Here is an 11,709-nt window from a genome sequence, read left to right as displayed (position 1 = left end):
TTAAAACTAAAAGTAAAAACAAAAACCTCTGTTGATCTAGAAGTCAGCAATGAATTTAAGACCTACCTAGTCTTGCCCATGTCTCTTTAGCCGATTCTTAGGAATCCCAGTTATCCATTTAGTGTTTTCATTCCTGAGAGGGAGCTGACAATCTGAGGGCTCCATTTCTACTAAGAATACCTCTGTAGTGAGGCCTGTCTCTAATCATTTTCGTCCTTTTCTCTCCCAGGTCACAAAGAGGGCAGCAAGTCACATATTGACCAGGACTGGGGATGGACCCATGCAGGTATGGACAGATTTGCTGTGCTGTATGACATGTGGACTTGGGAAGCAACTCTTCTAGAAAGCAAGCGCCAGGTATTTTTGCCTAGAAAACAAAACACCTATTAAAAACATTCTTATAAAACCCAATATATTTTTTTAAACCCCATGGGTCTTTTAGGGCAACTCCCAATGAAGTGAATAAGTATTTTAAAAATCTTAGCTAGTTGTAAGTATATAATCAATTTTATGTTCTTTACTGTGGTTCTTTGTTACAAAAAACAAAATGTGAAGGATATGGCTTCAGCTTAAGGGAAATTTGTTAGAGGGCTGTATAATTTAGGCCCTTTAATGACGTGTATGCTTTTAGTGAGAATGTGTGATGATTCCATTCATGTTCATTGTGCTGTCAGGGACAGGCCTCACTTTGCCAAATGCAGACAAACCGACAGACCTTATTATGGTCTTTAGAAGGGTAGGCCACATGTGGGTGGGTGAGAGCAGTTGGGCAAGGATTTCCAGAAATGGAAATGACAGGATTTGAAGACTAGATGTTGGCATGAGAGAATGAGGGTGGAATTAAAATGACTTCCTCAGGCTCAGGGAAGAGGCTGTCAACTGAAACAGAATGAAAGAAGAGGGGCCTCTTTAGAGGGGAACATTTTTTTGAGTCTAGGACACAAGGCATGTGAGGAGAGTTTGCTAAAACCCAGGTGTGAATGTCTTCCCAGGTGGCACTAGTGGTAAAAAAATCTGTCTGCTAATGCAGGAGACCTGAGAGACATGGGTTCGATCCCTGGATCGGGAGATCCCCTGGAGGAGAAGGCATGGCAACCCACTCCAGTATTCTTGCCTAGAGAATCTCATGAACAGAGGAGCCTGGCAGGCTACAGCCCATAGGGTCACAGAGTTGGACACAACTAAAGCAACTTAGCATATATGCATGAATGTTTTATGAGAGCTATAGGTTTGAAGTTCAGGAGCAGGTATGAGCTGAGATATAAAGGTGGAAGTCAAACCATAGTAATGTATCAAAATGAGTAGTAAAAGAGATGTCTGAAACGGGTCCCTGGGAACATTTACATTTAAGGGGAAGGTCATGGGACAAGAGTCCATGAGAGGAACAAGGAGTAGCCAAAGAGACTGCAGCAAAAAGAAAAAGATAACATTAGGAAAGCCCACAGAAAGAAAAGAATCTTAATTAGGAGAGGATGATTATCTGTGTAGAGAACAGCTGAAACATGAAGAAACGTGAGTCCTAACAACCAGACAGTGGGGTTAGCCATCAGGCAGTCATTGTTAGCTTTGTAGGACTCTCTCAAAGAGCCGCAGAGGTGGAAACCAGGTCACGGGGCAGTGTGATATGGTAAGAGGATGTGGACGGGGAAATGTTTTCTTTGAATTGTTTTTCTAGTAGAGGGTTTTACCATTTCATCTACCCTCTGGTCTGTTACTCATGGAGATGTAGATCATCCAGTTTTGGAAAACAACTGGCTAGACTTACAGGGTGCAAGCCGTAGCTTTGAAAATTGTTCCTCTTTCCAAAGACAACTGACCTCTAGAGTGTGCATCTGGACACTTGATCTGTCAATTAGAAGCTCACTGTGATCAACTGAGGAAATGGGAGATTTAGCCTCATAGTATAGAAACTGGAGAGGCTGCATTAAGTGTAAGTAATACAAAATCCTCAAACTCGACATGTTTATTGGTCTAGACGTGAGTTGTAGGCAGTACCCCTTTTATGTGCTTTCCCCACCTCTGTTTTCAGTTCTTCTAGGCCTCCTATGGAGGACTCGATGGTAGCGAAGAACAGAAAGGCAGAGAGTAATAAAGAAACAAACCAATTTCTCCTCACTTTGGCCTAGTGTTCATTCTGTGCTAAGTTACCAGGGGTGTCTACTAGTTTCTTCTATGGTACATGAAAATATTTTAACTTAAAACAACCATTGAAAATAATCTCTCTCCTTTCTACCCTGAAAATAAGTTCCCTATAGAAACTGATTTATCTATGCCAAAACCTGGAAAATGTAGCCTTCCAAATCAATTTCTGGAATTCCAGAAATTGTCAAAATTGCCAAATTCCAAAAATTGCCAAAATTTTAATTGATAAACCAGACTTTTATCTAGAATACAATTGATTTCCCCCAGTACTGATTCTACTGCTAAGTGTCTTCAGCTGTTTTTGATTGTTAACTATATTGGAATCACTAATGTTAAAAATTGCTCAAACACATTAGGTTGCCTTAAATCCTTCAAGTAACCATATTATATAAACTGCTTATAAAAATAGGGCTGGTATGAGTTTAGGTGGATTAAGAGACTCAGAAGCCAGGCATCAGCTGTGCCAGTTCCTAAGTGACATTTATACCAACTGCTAATTCTCTCCATAGCCACCAGAGGACACATTTTCAGGATAATTTGAATTAGTGTTTAGAGCACTAAGAAAAGGGAGGGGTGGGGGCAGAAAATTCTGTGACAAGATGTGTCTGTTACTGATTTTCTCTTTTACGCTTTCATTTGACCTAAAGTACTATTTTTAAAAGTTTTTATAAATCCAAGAAATAAAAAGAGGCTTAGGTTAAAAAAAAATGTCTATAAACACAGTATGGTTTGAGATTATTCATTCTGGCTCTTTTCTATTTTCTCCAATATTTGATGCCTACCATCAGTGTGCACCACACATTATTTTGCCTGCAAGTTGGCCCTTGACATACACAGGTGACATTTGACAGGCTAGGAAGACTTCTTAGACAAATGCCAGTCCAGAGTTCAAATGGAAATGAGCCAGTTAGCAAACAGATAATAAATAGAACCTGTGAGGTGTAAAGATCACGGCCCTACCCCTGATGAGAAAGAATTCATAATAAAATTATGCAAAGGGCCATCTTTGAGAGCTTTTCAAGGTGGAGGGCAAAGCTTGAAAAAAGGCTTGTCAATTTAAAAAGAGCTGAATTTTTCTTCTCAACAACTGGGGGTGCCAGGTAAAATATGAGAATATTTGTGACATACTAAAAAAAAGTATTGGTTGTTTATCAGCAATTCAAATTTAATTAGATGACCTGTATTTTTATTTGTTAAACCTGGTAATTCTACCAACAACAAAGTGATAATGGCAATTTAGCACCTGCCTCTGCAACCTGGTATCACCAGATTGGAATCAGTAGCAAGAACCCTCCCCACAATCTTCCCCTGCCAAATAACCAAACAATAGGGCTCATTGTACAAAAGCAGGTCACAGCAATACAAATTCTATAAACCAGCTCCTGGGATTGCCCTGGTCCAGCCAAAAAGGTTTAAATTCATTGAGAATGATTTAGGGAAGTTACTGTTTCTTTCTTAATCTTCTCCTAGGCTATTGAGTGACAGCCTTCTTACCCCATCACTCCTTTGTTCCTGCTTTGTCGTCTGCTATTTAATAACTGAATGCTACTCTAAAGTAGAGAGCTCTGTGGATGGAATAAGGTCATTTAGATCACTCTGCTGGCTTCATTTTCCCTGAAGCTCACTTAAAGAAAAGGGATCTGCACCTTTCTTCATTTCACGCTCTGAGGTGTGTGAATTTTTAACTTGTGGAGCACACTCTGTGTCCTAAGCTTTTAGCTTCTTCTGGTGTTATCCTTTGTATACTAAGGTTGACCCAAGTTCCCGTGGACCAGTGTTTCCCAAAGTGCATCCTGCGAAACTGGTTGCTAAATAAAGTGCCCCAGGCTCTCCCTCCTTGAGCCTTAGCATTGAATAGCCTTCAGACACTGGACATCTATTGCTAAGGCAGTATTTGATTCCTAGGCTTCTATTGATTCTCAAGTGTTTGCCTTCTTGGGAGCCTCAGGAGTTATTATTGCAAGATGGAGACACTCCTGGCTTTTACTGCCACTTGGGTTCCTTTACTTCCTCCTGAGCTATTGCCATCTATATTCAAGCAGTGCTTACACCCTCTCAGTTCTTTCTGGTCTTTCATTCCTAGCTATGGACTCTACACAATGAAAGGTGCTCTTTATCTCCTTTTAGGAAATTCCTTAGTTAGTTAACAAATGGGCTGGCTCCCAGGCCTCAAACCACCAGGAAGACCACTACCCAAGGAAACAAAAAATGCTTTAATGCATCTCAAAGTGTGCTTGGCTATCAGGTTAGCAAAAATTGCAGACTCAACAATCCATTCCTTGCTGTCAACTAAATGAACTCACGGGGCACACCTGTGTCTTTGGTGCTACAGCCACCCTAGGAGCTGAGGCCTTTCAGAAACATGAAGCCTGCATTAGAGGAGTTGGTAAGAGAAGACTGAGGAGGGGCATGTTGAGCTGAAACTCTAGGGATGATGTTGGATTATATGGGCAGAGGAAAAGAATCCATTGCATTGTGAGGCCAGTGGGAGCAGAAGTTCAGAAGCTTTCAGCCAGAGTTGATTTTGTCCATCAGGTGATATAGACTCAGTGTTTAGGATCTAAAGGCTTTTCAGAGACCATTGGATATATGTGCTATCTGAGAGAAAGAAAATATGCATTACATGGATATATGAAAAGGAAAATACAAAATAGATACCAATAAATGCTTAAATGACGTGTCCATAAAATGTGAAAACTTTGAGTACTTAGAAACATCTCATTACATGTGAAAATAATTTATAGATCAGATTTTCTCACTTCATAAAAATCCTCAAGTACATACTACCCAGAAATCAGTCATCATTAATGAAATGTATTGCTCATAGCCAAACAATTTGAAAAGCAAAATTGTAAATATCATTTAACATTTTTACAAAAAAAATTGATTAGGATATGAGTTTTAATATATTTGATATAGTATGGGACAGGGTTTCCAAAAGTAAGTGTGTCTAAGGCCTATGAAAGTTTTAAAACAACCCCAAAAGAGTAACTACATTATTCAGAACTACTTGCATATCAGCTCTTAGGTATCTGTTTGAGATTGCAGTCCAGTGAACTCTGAGGAGCTTTTTCTGATTAGCACTATGACTGCTGCTGCTGCTGCTAAGTTGCTTCAGTCGTGTCTGACTCTGTGCAACCCCATAGACGTCAGCCCACCAGGCTCCCCCATCCCTGGGATTCTCCAGGCAAGAACACTAGAGTGGGTTGCCATTTCTTTCTCCAATGCATGAAAGTGAAAAGTGAAAGTGAAGTCGCTCTGTCGTGCCCGACTCTTAGCAACTTCATGGACTGCAGCCTACCAGGCTCCTCCGTCCATGGGATTTTCCAGGCAAGAGTACTGGAGTGGGGTGCCATTGCCTTCTCCAGCACTATGACTAATTATACGCACGTAAAATTTACACGCAGAACAGAAATTCCCTAAGTACATAAACAAATGTAAAAATAAAAGAAAGAGCATATCTTTCTGAGTTTCTTCAACAGTTAGTGTGGGGAAGCCTTTTTCAGTTTTTAGAAAAGACTTGTGAACTCCAGTAAAACAGAAGCTTCTCGGATGCTCTTAAGAGTTCTGTACATAGGCCCTTCCGAGTGGAGTCTGATCTGGAATAAATGCCTTTATATTTAGAGGGGACTTGCATCCTCCACTTGCCATTCTAACCCCTCCCCCACCATTTCTACATATGTGACACTTAAATAGGCAAGCTATTAAAGAGAAGGTGTCATAAATGGGGCTGATATAGAAGAGGGGTGGAGGCTACTTGCCTACCTTTGGTAATAGAATAAAATAGGGGGAAGAGAGTGGGTCTGTGGGGAAAGGTGTTGAAGATAAATGTATTTGATGAAGTGACACCGAATGCACTGTCTCATTGGAACTTATAATTATTAGATGTTGTATTATTCATGATATTACTCCCCTTTTATGTGTAGAGAGCAGAGGAAGCGGGGACAGAGGTGCAATGAGTGCTTTTTCCCTCGCCCTCCCTAACTTGGTGTGTGCTGCACTGGTGCTGCGGCTGCCCACCCCGGGCCAATACCCAGAGGTGCAGAGCTGTCTCTCTCCTATTGATGGTGGGGGGCTTTCCAAAGCATGGAAATGGTTGGGAGCTCACCTCTCTTCCTTTGCTGGGCCCTGTCCCCTGACTATAAACCTTATTTACAGCTTCTTGACAGTTACTTTGAAGCCTACCAGCATGCATTGGACCCAGAGGAGAGATTTGCCTTAGCACAAGTGATCACAGACATCATGCACAGGTGCCCAAGGTTTGACTTCAGTCATCCTTACTTCATTAAGGCCTACCGAGAGGAATGCACCTGCCTGAGGCTTCACCTGCAGCTGGTGAGGGGCATCCTCAACCAGCACGTGAGTATATTTGGTTTTTTTTAAGATTCCATGTGGGAAGAGGATGGAAAACACAGGTCAAAACTGAAAACTGTATTTTCCTTTCAGTACCAATTCAGAATCTGGGTTTCCTAGGACAGCATGCACACAATGTTTATTTGTAAGCTTATTTGCATTGTTGAATTCCAAGCATATCTACAGTCTTAAAGGGAGGTTTCCAATCCTAATTACATTTAATGATCCACAAAGAATTGACAACCTATTTTCATTCAATCACAGTTTATCTATTGTGAAAGGACTAAGCCTACCCCTTTGTAAGACATTAAATGTGTAAAATTATATTTGTTTTTCAAAAGGTTGCAACTATTTCTAGAACACTACAGGAAATGGTCACAGTCTATGATTTCCAGGGAAAAGCTAATACAGTTCCTTAGGCCTGCTTAGAACTTTTTCCTTGTAGTCAATTATTTTACAGAAAGAAGTTTTCTTGTGCCTCTTAAGATTGCCTAAAGCTGGTTGCCTTTGCTTTTCCTGACCGATCCTTGCCTCAGACTAAAAAACAACCATGTCTCTGTGTGAGGGAATCCCTAAAACTCATGTCTGGGTGAAATTTAGTCAAATAATGAAGATACACAAAGGGCTGATGTTCTGTTCTTCTCATGCCAAGGCTCATAACTCACATCCATGGGAAAGTTTAACTTTTCTAATTTTAACTTTTATGTGACATTTCTAGATAGAGTGTCAGCGTGAGTATGTCCAGAGGCTTTGGCAAAAAGGCCATCCAGATGCTAGCAATACATTTGGACTTCCCCTTAACATAATTTGCAAACAACTCATTTCCATCAACAATAGCTGGTAAGTTAGTGTTGTCTTCAGACATTTTACATTTAATTTCTGGATAATTTAAGGGTATGCTGTTAAGTACACTACTGTTCTACAAAGCACCACTCGAGTATTTGGTGATGAGAGAAGTAAATATAAAAGGCATAGAAGAGGGATTCCTTTGTGAACTCAATATTGATTCACTTTGCAAATAAGGAACAGGAGGCCAGAATTTACACTTATACCCCTGGGTGCAGAATCTTCATTCCCATGAGAAGTCCTAAAAAACCCAGTTGCTCTTAGAATGCTGTCAAAGGATTTATTAGAGGTGCCATACAAGTCAACATATATGAAACATGGATGTTTTCTAGCAAGTGTCAGCAGAAAGGTTTCTGCAGACTTATCTTGTGACCCCCCCACCCCACCCCTTTAAGTAGTAGATTGAATTTCCTGACATCACCCAGAGAGAGTACATAAGGTCACCTCCTTGATATGTAGTGTGATTCACCCTCACCATGCCTTTCCAGACTTTGAGGGTACAGAGGAACCGAGAAGCTGGTGACAAGCTCCAAGCTGGTCTGCAGCTTTACTTCTATGTAGGTACAGAAAGGCCCTTGACTTGACTGATACTATATCCTTTATTTCCAAAGGAATAACCCACAGACAAGTGTTTTATTGTTTCTGCCCTCATTCATTTATAAAATACAACATTTTTATGGTGAACATGAATAATTCCAGTAGTTGTATACAGAACTTAAAAACCGTCTTCATTATCATTTTGGGAAGAAAAAGGGATAAAGAATCAGGTGAAAAATAGAAATAATCATGGAAGGTATTTATTTAATATTTAGACACTTTGAAGTCATCTTGTTCTCAAATATTTGGCTAATGAAATGTTGACAGGTTTTCCATATACGATTTTAGATTTTTTTTTTTCTATTTTGTTGAGATACAATTGGCATACAGCACTGTATAAATTTGAGCTTGCCAGGTGGCAATCGTGGTAAAGAACCTACTTGCCAAAGCAGGAGACATAAGAGATACATGTTCGGTCCCTGAGTCAGGAAGATCCTGGAGGAAAGCATGGCAACTCACTCCATTATTCTTGCCTGGAGAATCCCATAGTGGGCTACAGTCCATAGAGTTGCTAAGAGTCGGACACAACTGAAGCAGCTTAGCACCCACGCATATATAAATTTAAGGTGTACAGCATAACGATGTGACATACAATGAATCTTATTCTTACTGGCTTTTAGAGTAAACTATGTCTTAAAAAAAGTTCACATTAAAGCAAAAAGCATGTTGTGTAACCTGATGGGCTCCCTGGACAGCCTCTAAGGCCCTGTTGAGCTTCCAGTTTTTTATAATACCCTGAATTGTAAGAGTGTTTTATTGGTCTTGAAAAATATAAGATCTGGAAACAGATTAAGTTCTTCATCGTGTAAAATTTGTCATTAATTGTTTCTTTTCATTAAGCTCGGCTTTGAAAAACATTTATCTGCTGGAGTTCCACCCTTCCCTGGGCCTGGCTTCCTGTATCCCCAGCGCCCTCGAGCACCTCCTCAGGGAGGCCCGCCACACTTGCAGGCCCACATCAGCCAGTGCCCTCACCCTGCTGGAGAGACGTGTGCTACAGCTGGCCCTGGATGTGTGGCTCACCCCAGCCAAGCCCGAGTCCTGGTACAGTGCACAGCTCCAGAAAGATGTAGGTTCTCTGAAGGGGTTAGGTGGGTCCTTGGCAAAGAGAATGTTTCCTCCCAGATGTTACTACTTAGCTTTGTTTTTGTTTGGCTCTATTCCCCTCCTGTTTGGCCAGAGATAGATCATAGTCCTAGGGCTTGCCAACATTTTTATGGCTTTTTTTGTTCATTTTGGTCAATGTTTCCAGTTTATCAGGGTGCTGCTACAGTTATCATTTAAAGGGAAATGTACTCAAGTAGGGGGAAAGTGTTTTCTGGATCGTTATAGTTTAGCAATATATATTTTTTAATTAATTTTTTTTCTTTCTAAGACTCTTCCTAAAATGTACTGTTTTGTCCTGAGCTAAAATCTGGTAGAGGAGAGACAGCACTGAGTGAGGAGTCAGTGATCAGGACTAAGTTCAGCCCTGCCATTAACTTGGGTTTCCTGGATAGCTCAGTTGGTAAAGAATCCACCTGCAATACAGGAGACCTGGGTTTCTAATTTGACCTTACTCTCTGTGGGTACTTGCTATAAGATAAAGGAAATGTCCAGGCTTCAGCTGCCAAAAATATCTGTTCCACAGGTCTATCTCAGCCTCCTATCTTCTCCAGTTCAAACAAAAGTTTATTTTCTTTTAAATTAATTTTAAGTTGATCAAAAAATAGAATTCAGAGTTTTAGCAAAAGAGGAAAACAGAAAATTACCCTAAATATAACCATCAAATGCATTTGTAATCATTATTTTTCTGAATTCAAGTGTTCTTTATATACGTATTTTACATAGTTCTTTCTAATCATATCCTTCATAGACTATCTCCTATTTTTCTCAGTTGCATCATATTATATATTCTTCCATGTTGCTAATAGTCTTTATACTTAACCTTTATGACCACAAAATTCCTTTAAGCAGTGAGTGATAATTTATCCAACCATTTCCCTATCGATGGGCATTCAAGTAATTTCCAATGTTTTATTATTATTAAAAATTCCATAAGATACATCTCTATGCTTACAGATTTTACCATATTTTGAATCAATTCCTTTGGATAGATTCTTGGAATTGGATTTACTGAAACAAAATTTAAGTCTTTGGATACATGTTGGCAGATCACTTTCCAGAAAAGTCATGCCAAACTGTAATACCACCAATAGTGTCTAAGGGTACCAGTTCTGCAATACTCTACAGTGTTAGGTGTAAGCATATAATGTCTGTGCTAATATATGCATATAATATATAAAGGTGGCATTACACTGTTAATTTTCTTTCCTTGCTTTTTGTTGAGATTAAATATTCTTCCAAATGTCATGATACTAGCTGTATTTTTTATGAATTTTCTATTCTTCCCCTTAGTTTATTGTTCTCTTGGAATCCTAATATCATTCCTATCCACTTACACGAGCGCTTCTTAAAAAAACTTTAATCGTTTGTCCATAATATTTTCTGCAACTATTTTCCCCAATTTGTCTTTTAAATTTTTAACAAAAAAAAAAATTTTTTTTAACAGAAACTTATTTTCATATAGTCAAATCTGTTTATCGTTTCCTTTGTGATTTCTTCTATCCTAAATCCAGAAAGCCAAACTTCCTCCAGATGTTTCATATTTGTCTTCCTTTATTCTAACGTCTAACTTCTTAAGGTTTTTACTTTATTTCAAAAATATTTAACTCCTTTTAGTATTCCACCTGGAGTGTGTGTGCATGTGTGTGTATGTGTGTATGAGTGAGTATGTGGTGTAAAATATGGCTCATAACAGAATTTTTCCCCACATTATTACCCATGTAGCCTACTACCATTTATTGAGGATTATTTTCACACTGTATTATGGTACCAGGGTTTCCCTGGTGGCTCAATAGTAAAGAATCTGCCTGCCAATGCAGGAGACCCAGGTTTGATCCCTGGATCGGGAAGATCCCCTGAGAAGGAAATGGCAACCCATTTCAGTATTCTTGCTTGGGAAATCCCATGGAGAGGGGAGCCTTGTGCACTATAGTCCGTGGGGTTGCAAAGACTCAGACGCGATTTAATGACTAAAACAGCAGCAATTGATACCAGATTTTTAAAATGTATTTTTAGTTCTCTTAAAAATTGTAGTGAATAATCTGGGCTACCTACTTAATCTCTCATTGATGCCACACAGTTTTATTTATTTTTTTTTTTAAATTTTATTTTATTTTTAAACTTTACAATATTGTATTGGTTTTGCCAAATATCGAAATGAATCCACCACAGGTATACATGTGTTCCCCATCCTGAACCCTCCTCCCTCCTCCCTCCCCATCCCATCCCTCTGGGTCGTCCCAGTGCACCAGCCCCAAGCATCCAGTATCGTGCATTGAACCTGGACTGGCAACTCGTTCCATATATGATATTATACGTATTTCAATGCCATTCTCCCAAATCATCCCACCCTCTCCCTCGCCCACAGAGTCTAAAAGACTGTTCTATACATCAGTGTCTCTTTTGCTATCTCGTATACAGGGTTATTGTTACCATCTTTCTAAATTCCATATATATGTGTTAGTATACTGTATTGGTGTTTTCTTTCTGGCTTACTTCACTCTGTATAATAGGCTCCAGTTTCATCCATCTCATTAGAACTGATTCAGATGAATTCTTTTTAATGGCTGAGTAATACTCCATTGTGTATATGTACCACTGCTTTCTTATCCATTCATCTGCTGATGGACATCTAGGTTGCTTCCATGTCCTGGCTATTATAAACCT

The 11,709-nt window shown here is 39.5% G+C and overlaps 1 protein-coding gene across 1 annotated transcript in view; it reads left to right on the top strand.

Moving 5' to 3' along the window:
- The window catches only part of LOC105000705 (transmembrane protein FLJ37396), a 128,475-nt gene that overhangs the window by 82,527 nt on the left and 34,239 nt on the right, over window positions 1-11,709 (top strand). Inside the window, exons 16-19 of the mRNA XM_010856693.1 lie at window positions 230-357; window positions 6,301-6,501; window positions 7,214-7,335; window positions 8,779-9,007. Of these exons, the coding sequence (XP_010854995.1) occupies window positions 230-357; window positions 6,301-6,501; window positions 7,214-7,335; window positions 8,779-9,007 (680 nt within the window). The remainder of the gene's footprint in view (window positions 1-229; window positions 358-6,300; window positions 6,502-7,213; window positions 7,336-8,778; window positions 9,008-11,709) is intronic.

This window comes from Bison bison, unplaced genomic scaffold (assembly GCF_000754665.1).
Source record: "Bison bison bison isolate TAMUID 2011002044 unplaced genomic scaffold, Bison_UMD1.0 scf7180017864373, whole genome shotgun sequence".
NCBI classification, from domain to species: Eukaryota; Metazoa; Chordata; class Mammalia; order Artiodactyla; family Bovidae; genus Bison; species Bison bison.
This window is presented reverse-complemented; position numbering and strand designations above follow the sequence as displayed.